This window comes from Coregonus clupeaformis, chromosome 8 (assembly GCF_020615455.1).
Source record: "Coregonus clupeaformis isolate EN_2021a chromosome 8, ASM2061545v1, whole genome shotgun sequence".
NCBI lineage: Eukaryota > Metazoa > Chordata > Actinopteri > Salmoniformes > Salmonidae > Coregonus > Coregonus clupeaformis.
In genome coordinates this window covers 10472744-10491157 of record NC_059199.1, presented here as the reverse complement: position 1 = coordinate 10491157, position 18414 = coordinate 10472744, and the positions used below count along the sequence as shown (strand labels likewise).

Genomic DNA, 18414 nt, shown 5'->3' with positions numbered 1-18414 from the left:
CGCGATTCCAGATATCTTTACCTCTGAATAAACTGCCTTTATTATACCATATCCACCCTGTCCAAAGTCTCTACTTGGTCTCAGTTCTCCAGTAAACTTGTGATTATCAACAGCTATCCATAATAATCTCATCATGTAGACTAGCCTACCCACACTGTATCTGCAAGCTGTTGGCTACAGCTCACATGCCACGACCATAGTAGGCACATTTGCTATTTAACGCAACAGTTTGTGACAAAACACATTGCACTTCAGATTTTTACTTGGTACATGAAAACAAAACAAATATACATTTTGTGTGCACTGTCATCACGCAGTGATTTTATCCACAACAAGTCTGTTTGGTGGAAACTCACCACTAGTGCAAAAATTCACATATTTTCTTTATGCCATTAAAAAATATATATATTTGCAAGAAAATCTGTCCCAATTGGATGGAAACCTAGTTAATGTGATCAAAGGTCATGAAGTTTTGACTGCAGCCAAAGATTATAGAAATACTGACAAGATACTTGTCTCTTCGCCCTAACAACGGGAGTCATTGTCCACAAAGTGGCACAGAGGGCTGTCTAGCTCCCGCCTATCCTTTCTTTGGATTGGTGGATACATCTCATTATTGTAATCCTTTTTTAAATACTCGATGAGGGTTGTTGATGTCAACTGCCTGTATTCAATGGAGAGAGATGCTATGCTACTTGCCTCATGCCATGAACATGCATAGCCATCTCGAGACAACTCTGATACAAAGTGTTTTTTCTCAAAATTGCCGGGATGTCACGTGTCCTACTTATATCAGTATACCCGTAACAACTTAAGCATTATGAAACATACATTCGGTCAAATAAACCTCACGTAGCAAATAAGCCATTCATTTTTTGTTGTTGACCAAATTCGACACTTTCATTGACCTCCATTCAAAAACTCCTTGCTTGGTGGGCGAAACAAAACAAAAACGTCACCTGCTGTAGGGAGACAGATTTTCAGCCGAATTGCTGCAGTCTACTTCAGTTTTCTGCACTTGCTCCTCACCAGCTGCAACTTGCAACCATCGCTTGCATTGTGGGAGGCACTATTTGTAAACCAATCATTAGTGTTTTTGTTTGACCCACGCGAACTGGACTGAAGATGTGACTGAAACAGGAAGCAACTTTGCCGCGATTCATATAGTTGATATGTACAAATGAACGTGATATTTAAGGCTCTCTCCCCCCCAACCGATAGTACAATGTACACACATAACTAGTTTGTGGGTGTGTGATATGGGGGTTGGATACATGTTTATTTCAACATTACAAAGAATAACGTTTATAAACAATGGCAACACTACCATGTTGCACTGAGCCCTGCAGTTATAACACCACATTAGTGTCCCACTTTCGGCTCTAGCAGATGCACCTACCCGACTTCACACCTCGGCTTTCGTCTGCAGTAGGTTGCTTCAGCCTTAAAGGCTACATGGTCAATCTGACGTCTGCAGTGGCCATCCACAATTTACTGCGATATGGCCTCTGGAGAAGTCTGGGCATGTATACTTTTTGAGCTTCACTGAGCAGAGCTGCTAAGAAGGAAGTGAGTTTGTGTTTATAGTGGACCTCCCGCCCCCACCTACCGTCAACCAATCATGTCAATGCGGAACTATACCAGAGCTATATGGGAGCCCTCGCATTGTTAAATCATTTGGGTTGCGCGTAGCGATGGGGTATGGAGCTCAATTTAGTCTCTGCGTGCCTCCGAAGGCGCCGCAATTGCGTCACACCCTCCATACCCTATGACCACATTTTCGGATCAAGCATAAATTGGCTTTTACCACTCAATCCCATTATCAGCACAATCATCATCATATCTATCCATTCATTCATTCTGCCATTCAAAAGAACTAAAACATAACATGGTGATGACAGATGGGTTTGGTTATGATACAACACTGTTAAAAAGTTACAAAAGAGGGATAACCTTCAGTTTACAGACGGCACAAATTCTGTCCTTGGACCAGCCTTGGTCACGTGCCCAGTTTTCGACCTTTATGGTCACCTCAACCAAACGACAGGAAGACGTCATACTCTATAACATCATTGATTGGACGCGACTACTAGGTGTATCTCTTTCTGATTGGTGATTGGCTCAACGCTCGTACCACGGGTACTCTGCTCCTTCAGCGTGTGTTATCAGTGAAAATGGCGAGCTGGTGTGTCCGAGCTGTGAAACAGAGCTACTCAGTTGTAGCATCTCCTTCATTAATAAGGTAATAAATTACGAGTGTACATGTTAATATGTTTGTTCAGAGCATTGTCTGTAACGTCGTCGTTTGTAAAGTAGCTTGTGCCATTTGCCATCACCCTTGGCCGGGTGCTAACTAGCTGGGTAACGTCGACCTATCATGCTGCTTTCGTAATGGGTTTGTTCAATAGCACATTTCTGATAGGAAAGCTAATTGAATGAAATGTTAGAACATGGGATTCTGCTATGAAGCTTGTTGGAAACTGTTAGCCTAGCAGCTAATCCAATGCTAACGCAGCTAACTTTAACTAGTTAGCAACAGTACCTTACGTTTTAACGTTACGCTATTTTGGGTGGTGTAGTTTGGTGGCACGCTATAGCAAAGTCGGTTGGCTTCGCTACTAAAATGCCACAATGTAGTTTACCTGTATATTGGCCAAGTAGAGATTGTAATCAGAGAGACTCGCCAAGTGGGAGATGACATAACCTGAAAGATGCCAAGGGGGAGGAAACGTTTTAATGGCACGTGCCACCAATTATCGCCTTGCCTGATTACTTTTTATATTTACAGTAGTTACAATGTATGTACCATACACCCATTACCTCTTAACTCCGGGAGATCTGTACACATTGGCGTCACCGAAGGCAAATCTGTAATCCGAAATGCCTTACCTGTCTGTACGGGCTATATGTGTGCACTGTTGTAAAACAAATAAACGTTGAAATACACATTTTCCGAAGTTTCACTCCATAGTTCACTCTACCCACATGTACATATTACTTCAACTAGCCGGTGGCCCCCCACATTGACTCTGCACCGGTACCCCCCTGTATATATAGCCTCCCTACTGTTATTTTATTTTACTTCTGCTCTTTTTTTCTCAAAACTTTTTTGTTTTATTCTACTTTTTTATTAAAAATAAATGCACTGTTGGTTAAGGGCTGTAAGCATTTCACTGTAATGTCTGCACCTGTTGTATTCGGCGCATGTGGCAAATACAATTTGGTTTGATTTAGTTGCCACACGAGATTACCACGTGATCCCAGATGGCGATGCTATTTTAGGGAGATTAGGCTAATTGGTGTGAATTCTGTAAACTCGGGGAAAGTATCATATCTTCGTTTCTTTTCACACATTGTATAGCCTGTACTGACTGGTAAGGCATTCCTGATTATAGATTTGCCTTAGATGACTTGGGAAAAGTTTCTCTGAAATAAGTCAACCAGAGGGCTGGTAAATATGTTTTCGGGGTACAGGATGTAGCCTTCAGCGACGGGATACCAATGTGTACAGGTCTCCTGGAGCGAAGAGGCTAACCATTACCCCGGTATTACCATGTTAATAAAAAATATCAAAAACATTAATTAATTAATAAATTAATTAATGATGTTTGGATTGTATTTACAGGATACTAGTACAGTGCACTGAAGTGACCACTGCATTAACAGCTAAACCCATGTTGTGTATCTAACCCGTTTCTCTGTCTCTCTCTCTGCTCTGTTAAGGGCGTCCCTGCGGCTCCTATGCACAGCAGCCCAGCAGAAAAGCGGCCAGGGGTTGGAGGAGGACCAGAATGCTGAGCAGAGCGCTGCGGAGAAGGTCCTGGCCGAGGAGAAGGGCCAGCTGGAGGAGCAGCTCAAAGAGGTCACGGTGAGTCTGGCTCCAGGGTCCAGATCTAGGATCAGCTTGCCCTCCCCCAATCCTAACCTTAACCATTAGTAGCCAATGTGTTAAATCAAATCAAATATTATTTGCCACATGCGCCGAATACAACAGGTGTAGACATTACAGTGAAATGCTTACTTACAAGCCTTAACCAACAATGCTGTTTTTTAAAGAAAAAAGTAAAAATGTTTAATTTATTTTAAAAAATAAAAGCAAATAGCTAAAGAGCAGCAATAAAATAACAGTAGGGAGGCTATATACAGGGGGGTACCGGTACAGAGTCAATGTGCGGGGGCACCGGCTAGTCGAGGTAATTGAGGTCATATGTACATGTGGGTAGAGTTAAAGTGACTATGCATAAATAGTAAACAGAGTAGCAGCAGCGTAAAAGATGTGGTGGGGTGGGGGGGCAGTGCAAATAGTCAGGGTAGCCATGATTAGCTGTTCCCGGAGTCTTATGGCTTGGGGGTAGAAGCTGTTGAGAAGCCTTTTGGACCTAGACTTGGCGCTCCGGTACCGCTGGCCGTGCGGTAGCAGAAAGAACAGTCTGACTAGGGTGGCTTGAGTCTTTGACAATTTTTAGGGCCTTCCTCTGACACCGCCTGGTATAGAGGTCCTGGATGGCAGGAAGCTTGGCCCCAGTGATGTACTGGGCCGTACGCACTACCCTCTAGTGCCTTGCGGTCGGAGGCCGAGCAGTTGCCATACCAGGCGGTGATGCAACCAGTCAGGATGCTCTCGATGGTGCAGCTGTATAACTTTTTGAGGATCTGAGGACCCATGCCAAATCTTTTCAGTCTCCTGAGGGGGAATAGGCTTTGTGTGTTTGGACCATGATAGTTCATTGGTGATGTGGACACCAAGGAACTTGAAGCTCTCAACCTGTTCCACTACAGCCCCGTCGATGAGAATGGAGGTGTGCTCAGTCCTATTTTTTTTCCTGTTAACAATAATCTCCTTTGTCTTGGTCACATTGAGGGAGAGGTTGTTATCCTGGCACCACACGGCCAGGTCTCTGAACTCCTCCCTATAGGCTGTCTCATCGTTGTCGGTGATCAGGCCTACCACTGTTGTGTCGTCGGTAAACTTAATGATGGTATTGGAGTCGTGCCTGGCCATGCAGTCATGGGTGAACAGGGAGTACAGGAGAGGACTGAGAACGCACCCCTAAGGGGCCCCCATGTTGAGGATCAGCGTGGCAAATGTGTTGTTACCTACCCTTACCACCTGGGGCAGCCTGTCAGGAAGTCCAGGATCCAGTTGCAGAGGGAGGTGTTTAGTCCCAGGATCCTTAGCTTAGCTCAGTTGGTAGAGCATGGCGTTTGCAATGCCAGGGTTGTGGGTTCGATTCCCACGGGGGGCTAGTATGAAATAAAAAAAAAAAAAAAAAGTATGCACACTAACTGTAAGTCACTCTGGATAAGAGCGTCTGCTAAATCACTAAAAATAAAAAAATGTGTTCAACGCTGAGCTGTAGTCAATGAATAGCATTCTCACGTAGGTGTTCCTCTTGTCCAGGTGAGAAAGGGCAGTGGGGAGTGCAATAGAGATTGCATCATCTGTGGATCTGTTGGGGCGGTATGCAAATTGGAGTGGGTCTAGGGTTTCTGGGATAATGGTGTTGATGTGAGCCATGACCAGCCTTTCAAAGCAGTTCATGGCTACAGACGTGAGTGCTACGGGTCGGTAGTCATTTAGGCAGGTTATTTTAGTGTTCTTGGGCACAGGGACTATGGCGGTCTGCTTGAAACATGTTGGTATTACAGACTCAGTCAGGGACATGTTGAAAATGTCAGTGAAGACACTTGCCAGTTTGTCAGCGCATGCTCAGAGTACACATCCTGGTAATCCGTCTGTCCCTGCGGCCTTGTGAATGTTGACCTGCTTAAAAGTCTTACTCACATCGGCTACGGAGAGCGTGATCACATAGTCATCCGGAACAGCTGACGCTCTCATGCATGCTTCAGTGTTGCTTGCCTTGAAGCGAGCATAGAAGTGATTTAACTCGCCTGGTAGGCTTGTCACTGGGCAGTTTGCGTCTGTGCTTCCCTTTGTAGTCTGTAATAGTTTTCAAGCCCTGCCACATCCGACGAGCGTCAGAGCCGGTGTAATACGATTCAATCTTATTCCTGTATTGATTCTTTGCCTGTTTGATGGTTCGTCTGGGGGCATAGCGGGATTTCTTATAAGCTTCCGGGTTAGAGTCCCGCTCCTTGAAAGCGGCAGCTCTACCCTTTAGCTCAGTACGGATGTTGCCTGTAATCCATGGCTTCTGGTTGGGGTATGTACGTACGGTCACTGTGGGGACGACGTCATCGATGCAGTTATTGATGAAGCCAGTGACTGATGTGGTGTACTCCTCAATGCTATCTGAAGAATCCCGGAACATATTCCGGTCTGTGCTAGCAAAACAGTCCTGTAGCTTAGCATCTGCGTCATCTGACCACTTTTTTATTAACCGAGTCACTGGTGCTTCCTGCTTTAGTTTTAGTTTATAAGCTGTTTTACAGCCCTCTAACCAATTGTACTATTATGTGTTTTTTCGCGTTATTTGTAATTTATTCTGTACATAATGTTTCTGCCACCGTCTCTTATGACCAAAAAGAGCTTCTGGATATCAGGACAGCGATTACTCACGTCGTACTGGACAAAGATTCTTTCTTCAACGAGTCGGACGCAAATTATATTTTACAGACACCCGACAAGGCCCAAATCCCCGTCATTCGCATGAGAAAGAGATGGAGATATCGTGGACGTAGGTCGGGGTGCCTCGTAAGGATCCGACGGCGAGCGAGTAAACTGCCTCTTCCATCAATCCTATTAGCCAACGTTCAATCATTAGAAAACAAACTGGATGACCTAAGACTAAGGTTGTCCTACCAACGGGACATTTAAAAACTGTAATAGCTTATGTTTCACCGAGTCGTGGCTGAACGACGACATGGATAACATACAGCTAGCGGGCTATACGCTACATCGGCAGGATAGAACGGCTGACTCCGGTAAGACAAGGGGTGGCGGTCTGTGTATATTTGTAAACAACAGCTGGTGCATGAAATCTAATACTAAGGAAGTCTCTAGGTTTTTGCTCGCCTGAGGTAGAGTATCTCATGATAAGCTATAGACCTGGCATGCTTTCTCAGTGGTATGCTAGTGTGGACACTGGAAGGTAAACATAGACTAGTATCCTGGTTAACCTCACCCTTTCTGAATCTCACTAGTCAGAAGAGCTCTGAGAACAAGTCATCTGCTCTTGTACTCAGCTTCTCTGTCTCTGTCTACAGGACAAGTACAAGCGGGCCCTGGCAGACACGGAGAACCTCAGGATGAGGAGTCAGAAGATGGTGGAAGACACAAAGTTGTATGGTAAACTAACGTTTGCATGTTTATTTGCTTCTCACCAGAGAATCGGACCCAGTAGACAGACATACTTATAGGTGGTATTTAAAACCATCCTTTTGGTTCATTGACGTCAAGGAACATGCAGTATAAAGTTAATCTGTAGGTACGGTGAGCTCCGAAAGTATTGGGACAGTGATTTTGTTGTTGTTGTTTTGGGTCTGTACTCCCAGCACTTTGGGTTTGAAATGATACAATGACTGTGAGGTTAAAGTGCAGACTGTCAGCTTTATTTTGAGGGTATTTTCATACATATTGGATGAACCGTATAGAAATTACAGCACTTACAGTGGGGAAAAAAAGTATTTAGTCAGCCACCAATTGTGCAAGTTCTCCCACTTAAAAAGATGAGAGAGGCCTGTAATTTTCATCATAGGTACACGTCAACTATGACAGACAAATTGAGAAAATAATTTCCAGAAAATCACATTGTAGATTTTTTATGAATTTATTTGCAAATTATGGTGGAAAATAAGTATTTGGTCACCTACAAACAAGCAAGATTTCTGGCTCTCACAGACCTGTAACTTCTTCTTTAAGAGGCTCCTCTGTCCTCCACTCGTTACCTGTATTAATGGCACCTGTTTGAACTTGTTATCAGTATAAAAGACACCTGTCCACAACCTCAAACAGTCACACTCCAAACTCCACTATGGCCAAGACCAAAGAGCTGTCAAAGGACACCAGAAACAAAATTGTAGACCTGCACCAGGCTGGGAAGACTGAATCTGCAATAGGTAAGCAGCTTGGTTTGAAGAAATCAACTGTGGGAGCAATTATTAGGAAATGGAAGACATACAAGACCACTGATAATCTCCCTCGATCTGGGGCTCCACGCAAGATCTCACCCCGTGGGGTCAAAATGATCACAAGAACGGTGAGCAAAAATCCCAGAACCACACGGGGAGGACCTAGTGAATGACCTGCAGAGAGCTGGGACCAAAGTAACAAAGCCTACCATCAGTAACACACTACGCCGCCAGGGACTCAAATCCTGCAGTGCCAGACGTGTCCCCCTGCTTAAGCCAGTACATGTCCAGGCCCGTCTGAAGTTTGCTAGAGTGCATTTGGATGATCCAGAAGAGGATTGGGAGAATGTCATATGGTCAGATGAAACCAAAATAGAACTTTTTGGTAAAAACTAAACTTGTCGTGTTTGGAGGACAAAGAATGCTGAGTTGCATCCAAAGAACACCATACCTACTGTGAAGCATGGGGGTGGAAACATGCTTTGGGGCTGTTTTTCTGCAAAGGGACCAGGACGACTGATCCGTGTAAAGGAAAGAATGAATGGGGCCATGTATCGTGAGATTTTGAGTGAAAACCTCCTTCCATCAGCAAGGGCATTGAAGATGAAACGTGGCTGGGTCTTTCAGCATGACAATGATCCCAAACACACCGCCCGGGAAACGAAGGAGTGGCTTCGTAATAACCATTTCAAGGTCCTGGAGTGGCCTAGCCAGTCTCCAGATCTCAACCCCATAGAAAATCTTTGGAGGGAGTTGAAAGTCTGTGTTGCCCAGCGACAGCCCCAAAACGTCACTGCTCTAGAGGAGATCTGCATGGAGGAATGGGCCAAAATACCATTAAGTGTGTGAAAACCTTGTGAAGACTTACAGAAAACGTTTGACCTGTGTCATTGCCAACAAAGGGTATATAACAAAGTATTGAGAAACTTTTGTTATTGACCAAATACTTATTTTCCACCATAATTTGCAAATAAAATCATAAAAAATCCTACAATGTGATTTTCTGGAGAAAAAAAATCTCATTTTGTCTGTCATAGTTGACGTGTACCTATGATGAAAATTACAGGCCTCTCTCATATTTTTAAGTGGGAGAACTTGCACAATTGGTGGCTGACTAAACTTTTTTTCCCCACTGTATACACTTGTATATAGACCATCCATTTTAGGGGACAGTTTACCTATGTGTAGTAAAACATGTATTTTTTGGTCCCATATTCCCAGCACACAATGACTAAATCAAGCTTGTGACTACAAATTTGTTGGATGCGTTTGCTGTTTGTTTTGGTTGTGTTTCAGATTATTTTGTGGCCAATAGAAATTAATGGTAAATAATGTATTGTCTAATTTTGGAGTCACTTTTATTGTAGATAAGAATATAATATGCTTCTAAACACTTCTACATTAATGTGGATGCTACCATGATTACAGATAATCCTGAACTATGTACAAAAGTGCTGTAATTTCTAAACGGTTCACCCGATATGGATAAAAATACCCTCAAATGTAAAGCTGACAGTCTGCACTTTAACCTCAAGGTCATTGTATCATTTCAAACCCAAAGTGCTGGGAGTACAGAGACAAATCAACGTAAAATGTGTCACTGTCCCAATACTTCTGGAGCTCACTGTATATTGCATGATGTTGTTCATTCTATGTTTTCTAACAGAATTCTAACTCATCTCTCCTTTCTTCCTACCTATCAGGAATCCAAGGGTTCTGCAAAGACCTGCTGGAGGTGGCAGACATCTTGGAGAAGGCGACAGAGAGCGTGCCCAGTGAGGAGGTGTCCTCTCAGAAGAACCCCCACCTGAAGAACCTGTACGACGGCCTGGTGATGACCGATAAACAGATCCAGAAGGTATTCACCAAGCACGGCCTGGTCAAGCTCAACCCAGACGGAGGGCAGAAGTTCAACCCCTATGAGCACGAGGCTCTATTTCACGCCCCTGTGGAGGGTAAAGAGCCCGGCACGGTCGCCATAGTAACCAAGGTGGGCTACAAGCTCCACGGGCGCACCCTCCGGCCGGCGCTGGTGGGCGTAGCCAAAGCCCCTTGAGAAAAAAAAAAAAGAGATTCCGTATGACCGTGATGATGTCGTTGTTGCCTGGGTGACAGATCAGCCTGGCTACTGCAGGCTGGTCAAAGCACCCCAACTCTCCTTCCCCCAACCCCCCAACCCCAACCCAACCACCTAACGTTGCCTCAGAGGTGGGAATCCAACTTCAACTGATATTATTATGGACATCATCACAGCCTGTTTTGACCTTGCATACCGATTCTCCGCCCTTCTCCGGAACTGTGCACACTCCCCGTTGTAGATTACAAAGCATTGGATTGGTGGGAGTTTTCCGGCATTGTTAAAATCCATGACAGGGAGTGAGCAAGTGTATACTTCAGGAGAAGGATGGAGAATTGGACCACAGCCCATGTATCTGCCAGGCGCAAATATGTTTTAGCAGAAGTAACACTGTAGAGCACAGAACCAGTTTGACAAAGTCATTTCTGTCGTATTTCAGGGTCAGATTCCAGTCCATTCTTTGTCCAGTCATTGTAATTGTTTTCTCATGTTATGGATGGGAGAATGTAATGTACCTCATGATTATATACCAAACTGCTGTCATCGTTTTCATTGGACAACCACAGTAATCTCAAATAATTTAATTGAACAATTTATTTTTTCCTTATAAGTAAGATTATGTAAGGCTGTCTTTGGCGCAATTTAGCCCTGTATATTGCCGTTTTTAGTATAGCTTCCAGGGACAGCTTAACATTCATTTTCATAAATAGTCTAGACAAATTTAAGTGAATGGAGGTGAAATATGAAAATGTTTCTCAATTACACAAAACATTAATGCTGTATCAAAATTAATGTAAAACACTTCGGAGGCAACCACAGACCTATTGTCCAGCTGCTGCGTTGCAGTAGAGTATGGGTGTCAAACTGAAAATACGCTCTGGTGAAATCTACTACAGATTCACTGGAGATAAGCAATCATGCCGTCGAACCTCTGATGTAATAATTTCCGGACTTCAAGACAGCAGAACACTGTACCTCACTGCTATGGCAGATGTCGCCCTAGTGGTGTGGGACATTGACAGGATGTAATGTCGTTGATTAGTTTTAACGATTTAGACTGGATAGTCTGTGGCCCGAGTCCCCAACAACTGGATGTTCTTGGGTTTTCAGGGGAACTGGAAAGAGAGCCTCAGACATGAATTCTGCTTTTGGACGTTAACGAGAAAAGATTATACAGTATGTTTAGAAACTCTGTGTTAACCAGGAGACACTCCATAACTCCTCCTACATTAGGTTAGTGTGCCTGTGGACAGTCCTGTTGAGTGCCACAGCAGCATCTAACAAACAGATTAACAAACTCACATGTCCACTGATTTTATTGCTTTTAATTGGACTATTTCCTTGTAGGTAGGAACATAAAGTGTAGGACACGGTCAGCGATATTACCACATGCTCAACTCACCGAATGCTGTAAAAATAAACCAAGGAAGCCATAAAGTATTTTCACTTTTAATACAGAACATACTAACACCCTTGAACAGTTGTTTTTTAGCCTTCAACCAGATAAGGAGATATGTAGTCTTTGATTGTAAACTACGCCGGTTGATGGGACAAAAATCTACATCTTCAAGTAGGTGATGGGAGAACCAAGGGGCCTTGTCAGTGTCAGGTTTTAGATACTCTGAAACTTATGGAGAAGAAAAATATAGCGTTTTTATTTCCCCTGTAGCATTGTAAATGTACTATGATGGAATGCTAATATCAAGGCCTATACGTATGCAATCGTTACATTATTTCACAGTGTCCAATGTAATACTCCAATACTGTTTCTATACAACCAACCCACATCCCTACTGAAGTTCACCTTCTCCATTTTAAACAGGCTAACTGGACATCAGAGAGAGAAGGTACCAGGGGACATTTTAAAGCACCTGTGCTTGGAACAAACACATTTTACATAATGGAAAACATCGATGTCCAATACCAACAGTGCTTTTCTGTGGCAGTTGTCCTTTCCTCTTGTACCAGAATATTTCAGCCCTTTGATATTGTGCTTGCAAGGCCATGTGTGTACACTAACCCAGTGGTTCTAAACATCAACAAAAAATGTATTTTTCCCCCATTCAGTTTCACAAACCCCACTTTGAGAACCACTGCACTAGCCTATATGAATGCTGTGACTGTAAACAAACAATGAACCAGGAAGATAGATGGAGAAAATGAAGCAGGTCTTCAAAAAAATGTGAATATGACTTCACTCCCTTTGAATAGATGGAACACTGGCAAACAAAACGCCAAGCAACGGGTCATAATGCACCACACATTGAGGCTAAAAACAGTCTGGCAGGCCGACACAGTTAACGCCACAACACCCAAACAAGGGGCAGGCAAACTTTTAACCAGTGATAAAATGGGGTGGTGAAAAAACTTAAAGAGATATGCAATTTTGTGATTTGTGCTTTAGGATAGCATGTCGTTGGTTAATGCCAATATTTAAAGCGTTTTCTTTTCTTCTTGCTCGCAATATTGGAAAGGTCAACATAAAGTCCAGTAGAGTGAATAGCCTACTAGAATCAGAAAACGTGCAGTGGGTGGAGTTAGGCTATGTCCCCTGCCCCTCACAGTGCCACATTCTGAGGCTGACACACCACAAGGCTATCATAATGGGGATTACCACAGTGCTTTATGAAAGCGTCAGCTGGCAAATACTGACCCCTGTATTCTTTGCAGGCCATCACTTCATGGTAAGAATATGATGATACCCCCTGCTTTCCAACACAGTGTGACTGTATTGCTGTTTGAATAGGCACTAACCTGTGCTCTCCAAAACAACATCCTAACCTAAAGAAAGCTAGCCTGGTCCCAGATCTGTTTGTGTCGTCTTGCCAATGACCATAGGAGTTGGCAAGATGGCACCAACTGATCTGGGACCAGGCTAAAAGGAAGCTGGAGGCAAACTACACAACGATTTATACTTTGAGAACAGCTTTGAAAAACAGTGTTGTCTGGTTTGCCCAGTAGTTTTAGGCGATCATTCACTGCAATAACGATAATGTATAATCTACCCATACGAATACATTATCATTCATAGGGATTCAAATGCAAAAATATATATTTGTTCCACGCTCTCCTGTAAATGGTATCCAAACTTTTTTTTTAAGAAAGGGGAAATCCTTTGCAATGTACATATTCACAAACAGTCCTGTGGTCGACGACTTGGGTCAGAACTTGACAAAAGGTGGTAAAATTCAGTAGCTTGGTCCATCTGGTGCTTAGGGACTTGCACATCTCACATTGTTTATAACAAGACACAGAGACGCAACAATCCAACGGAGAACAGAGTCATCGTCCCTCTACAATCCTTAGTCCCCACAAACTCCATACACACATTGTTAGGACGCGTCCCAGTCCCTACAAACCCAATGGATGGTTAGGATGCGTCCCGGGATATCCAGCCGCTCTCTGTGAGGAAGCTGAGAATGCGTTTCTTGAGCACCTTGTCTAGGTAGCTGGGCAGGCGGCTCTTGGAGGGGATGCCCTGGCTCTTCTGCAGGTGGTCCTTGATGATGATTGTCTTGACGGTCAGGTAGCGCGTGGGGCTGAGGTTGAGCGAGTTGCACAGCACCTTCTCCCGGTCCGACAGCAGCTCGAAGCCCGCCAGGTTCTCTATGGCCGGGAACTCGCCATCCTTGCCCTCCTCTTTGATGACACCACCGCCCGCTCCGCCACCTCCTGTCCCTCCGCCAAGCCCTCCTCCTCCTGTACTGAGCCCTCCGCCCCGGCCCGTTTTCGAGGTAGCTACGCTCTTGTTCTCCTTGCGTTTCTCCCGTTTGTGCCGCGCCGACTCGTATTCGGCCGACTCGTCCAGTCGTGTGATGCCGTTGCGGCGGTAGCGCTGCAGCTCTCGTACTTTGGCCCGCAGCACGCGCTCCTTGTGCATGTTGTCAAACAAGTCCTCAAACTCCCGCTGAGCCATGAACTGGCACATCCCCCGCAACTTGAGCCGCTGCTCCTTCTCCTCCTTGGGGATCTTACGCTTGGGAACTGTCGGGCCGGCTGGAGCTCCCGGTGTCACCACGGGAGCAGTTGGCGTCGGAAGGCTCCCCACCGCTCCGACGACGCCACTACCACCACCTACAACTCCCAGCGTGCCCGGCTTCTCCTTCTTGTCGCGGCCTAGGAAGACGGGAACCAGGTTGTAGTCACGGGCCACATTCTTGCGGCGCTGGCGCTCGCGGAGCTTGCGCACGTACATGTCCACATGCGCGCGCTTCATCTCGATCTCCACGTCTTCATCGTCGTAGTTGACCGACAGGCCGCTGATGAGCTTCTCCGCCTCCTGGTCGTACTCCATCTCGTAGTCGTCGCGGAGTGGCATGTAGCCCAGCTGCTGCTGCTCGGCCAGGGTCACGTCCAGGGGAGGCAGGGGGATGGTGAGGCTGGGGGACAGGGGGCCGCCACTGGTGCAGGTGTGGTCCGTCACCCGGTTGGGGATGCTGTCGGGGATGCAGGCCTTGCCCAGGTTGCCATGGATGTACATGCTGACGTAGTGGTCCATGACCTCCTGGGGGGTCCGAGACGCCCCTACATGAGTGGCCATGTCCTCCTGAAAGACCAGAACACACACAGGCCAGTGTTACTGGGGGGGGGGGGGTACATCCCTGCAAGCATTTAGGCTACACAGACACACACACAATGCATGCATTGCTATACGTTCACTATTAGCATAGCCGTGTGTTGAATTCCATTGATAGGAGATCCCAACAGATCCATTGAAACTGACTAGCCAACATTACACCAAAAGTTTCCTGTATGTTCATATTGCATTGCACGTTTGCAACATCGTGGATTGTAATGTGCGTTTGCATGAAAAAGTTGCATTCATCACAACTTAGCTAGCTAGCTGTATACAGGTCTAAAGTGAATTTCAAGAATTGCATCGATATGGCCAACTCTCGACAGGACCTGGCTGTCAGTCTGAAGTTGTCAAATGTATAGGGGTCCATATTGTGTTATTTTTCACGGGAGTAACTTTACTCATTCACATGTAGTCTACATATTTTTATGCTCGTGTTTGTATTCTATAGCTATCAGAAAAGTAGGTAGGCTATAAAGTGAAATACCCAGTTTCCAAAGCCATATTGCTCGATCGCATCGAGTAGCGACTGCTCTTCCCTGCTAGTCCATCCTCCCTCCGCTTCGGGACCCCAGAGGGTGAAGCGCCCGCCGTCGACTTGCTGATAACCGTGCCATCGCCGGTGATTACCGATTTCTGCACCCGCGGAGAAGCACTCCGGACATAGTTCGATATCTGGGCAGTCAGTACAGCGAAGCCGCAGATTCGTAACGTCTGCAAGGCAGTTTACGCAATACTTCTTTCCTAGGTCGGCCATGTTGCTGGCTTCTGCTTGTTGTTGGAAGCAGCAGTGCCGCGGAGGGAGGGCTTGCGTACAGGAGTGTCTCCAGTCAGACTACTGCGTCTCATTAATATTAATGACTTTGGCGCAAACGCCTATGATTGGCTTACATGCCCAGTTTCCAGGACAACTCAAAACACGAATGGTTTCATTAACGAACAGTGACTTCTGTGTGTTAAGTTCTCATTTAGGATTTCTTGACCTCGTTTTATCCTAGAAAACACATATCTTTGTTTAATTTGATTTGCGTTTATATATTTTAATGTTGCCTTAAAACTTGGGACTTCATTGACACACTTATGTGATTTTCTAGTTTGTTTTTAGCCAGAAAAACTAAATTCCCATTCTCATGGATGGGGAGGCAGAGCAGAAACAGAAGGACCCTGGGTCCAATCCCAGCACTGAAAACACAGAGCTGAAGAACGATGAGCAACTCCTGCAGACACCAGCTGAAGAGCCCTCAGAAGAGGGCAAATCCGCTAATGCAGATGACAGCAAGAATAAAGCTGACACAGCTACAGATGAGGCTGAGGAGGGGGGAGCAGAGGAGCAGAGTGGGCAGGAGTCTGAAAAATCCTCACCAGATACTGCAGGCGAACAGGCAACAGAGGGCATCTCAGCTGAGACAGAGGGAGGGAACTCAGCCACTTCTGAGTCACCCACAGGAGCCAACCTACCCACGAGCGAGACATTCGAAGAGGGAGAGGGCCCGGAGATGAAGCCTCTAATAGGGGAGCCTCTCTCCCGCGAGGGGAGCCTCACGCTCGAAGATGACGATGACAACAACGGTGATGAAGACGGACCGCCCAAACTAGACCCAGGGACTCCGGAGAGGGAGAGTTCTGTGCAGGTTGAGGAAGAGGGTCCCTCTCTAACCGAAGAGACGGGCCCCAGCATCGACTACAAAGAGTACATGAACTTCCTCAATGAGCTGCAGGCGGAGAAGGACAAACTGAGCCAGGTCAACGGTCAGCTCCAGATCAAGCTGGTGGAGTACTTCCGCAAGAAGACAGGTGATGACGCACGTCCTGAGAAGGAGAAAGCCGTGTCGGACCAGGAGCAGCGCTACCAGAAATACATGGCCATCATGGAGGAGCTGAAGTGGCAGCACCGGCTCGACTCGGAGGCAGCCCAGCAGCAGACAGAGGAGCTGAGGCAGCAGAGCCATGAGAAGCTGGGCCAGGTGGAGGCTGAGTGGAGCGCCTTCATGGCACTAAAGCGCGACGCGGCTGTGGCGGCCCTGAGCCGGCGCCTGGGGAAACAGGCGGCGGCGGTCGAGGTGGAGCAGATCCAGGCGGCCGAGCAGCGGCGGCAGAAAGAGCTGGTCACCGTACGCCTGGAGAACGTCAAGCTGAAGAACAAGACGCGCAGGTTTGAGGCCACGCTGCGTGCCAAGGAGATGCTCGCCGAGGGCCTGCACCTCATCGACTTCGAGCAGCTGAAGATAGAGAACCAGACGTACAATGAGAAGATTGAGGAGCGCAATGAGGAACTCCTTAAACTGCGCAAGAAGATCACCAGCACAGTCCAGGTACTAACCCATGTGAAGGAGAAGCTCCAGTTTGTGCAGATGGAGAACCAGGCCAAGCGGGCCCAGCTGGCTGAGGTGGAGGTGGTGGTGGCCAGGAAGAGGGACGTGCTGACCCGTACCAAGCAGGCAAGGGACGGTCTCCGCATGGACAACCTGAAGCTGCGCCAGCGCTGCGGCCTGCTGGGCAACGAGACCCTGTTAAGGGACTTTGAGGAGAAGGTGGACGCCTCAGACGGCCTGGAGGAGAGGCTGGAGGGGCTGAAGAGCAGGCACGCAGAGCTCATACTGAAGTGTGCCGGGATCAAGAAGAAGCTGGAGCACTCCAAACCCACAGCGCAGTGAGGAGATAAGAGGATACGCAGGAAGACACACAAACAGGATGAACAATTGATCACACATTTGTTGTCATAAGGGCACACTCATCATGCAGAATTGCTTGCATGATCATGAATGCGTAGATAATGTAGGAATTATATGTTTTTACATTCATAATAAATATTCTGTTTATTTCACGTCCTTATCGTATTATTTCTCAAAGGACTATAATAGGCTACAACCTCAGCTAGGATGTGGACAGTGTTGCAGTGAATCCTTTGTCACCTAATTAGAAAAAGACACCATTGTATCACATCAGTCAAGTCATTTTACTATCAACGTCATGACTTGTGTCATGTAGGCTATTGCAATAACTTTTTCTTATAAGAGAACCAACCATTCTCTCTAATGGTCAACAGATGGCGATATTGTAAAATAGACAATTCACACCCTATGAGGGAGAGTGCTGTGAACTAGGGGAAAATCTCAATTGGTTTTGCTCGACTCCTACTGCCTCCCTCCTCCGTCCTCTCCTCGCCTGCTTTTGAAAAAGGTCAAAGGTAGTCAAGGAGCGGAGGCGAGGAGAGGAAATGTCGAAACAAATGTTCTTGTTGGAAATTAGACTCTCCTTCATCAGGCAAATGACATTTATAGGGGTGGAATCACAAAAATAAATGTGTAAAGTGATGAAGCTAGTTGTGCAAGACATGTTATAGATAAAAGATAAGTAGCAAGTTGTTTTTTAATATGTGCATGCTTTTCTCGTCGGAGTAAACAACAGCTGATTCAAATGGGTTGTGGCGGATTTCAAAACTCTTCCGCAGACGATACACAGACGATACACAGAGGATACACAGAGGATGCACTACAGTGTCCTTCGTGAGAGGAGGCTATCGAGGTCCGGAGGACACTCCTCGGTTTGCCTACTAACAAATTGACACTCCTCGACCACTTATCGGTTTTCGGGTCACGGAGGAAAGAAGGACTGAGGAGTCAAGGAGAGGACAGACTTTTATCCCAATTGATAACCTCCAAAGGTCTATATGATCAGTCAGAAATCACCAACTGGTCATAGAGGAAAACCATATGTATTATAATAAGTA

General features: G+C 45.9%; 3 protein-coding genes across 3 annotated transcripts; 2 read left to right on the top strand and 1 right to left on the bottom strand.

Moving 5' to 3' along the window:
• The first annotated feature begins 2114 nt into the window (after positions 1–2114).
• grpel1 (GrpE-like 1, mitochondrial) lies at positions 2115–10642 on the top strand. The gene is made up of 4 exons (XM_041882339.2): positions 2115–2242; positions 3724–3868; positions 7168–7249; positions 9735–10642. The coding sequence occupies exons 1-4, from the start codon at positions 2175–2177 to the stop codon at positions 10085–10087; spliced, it is 648 nt and encodes a 215-aa protein (XP_041738273.1). The 5' UTR covers positions 2115–2174; the 3' UTR covers positions 10088–10642.
• A 901-nt stretch (positions 10643–11543) lies between these two features.
• Positions 11544–15474, bottom strand: tada2b (transcriptional adaptor 2B). Its single transcript, XM_041882337.2, has 2 exons — positions 15172–15474; positions 11544–14654 (listed from the first exon to the last, which is right to left on the bottom strand). Exons 1-2 carry the CDS (start codon positions 15439–15441, stop codon positions 13479–13481), a joined length of 1446 nt encoding a protein of 481 aa, XP_041738271.1. The 5' UTR covers positions 15442–15474; the 3' UTR covers positions 11544–13478.
• Positions 15475–15803: 329 nt separating this feature from the next.
• ccdc96 (coiled-coil domain containing 96) lies at positions 15804–17508 on the top strand. Its single transcript, XM_041882335.2, has one exon. It carries the CDS (start codon positions 15815–15817, stop codon positions 17336–17338), a length of 1524 nt encoding a protein of 507 aa, XP_041738269.2. The 5' UTR covers positions 15804–15814; the 3' UTR covers positions 17339–17508.
• Positions 17509–18414: the final 906 nt, after the last annotated feature.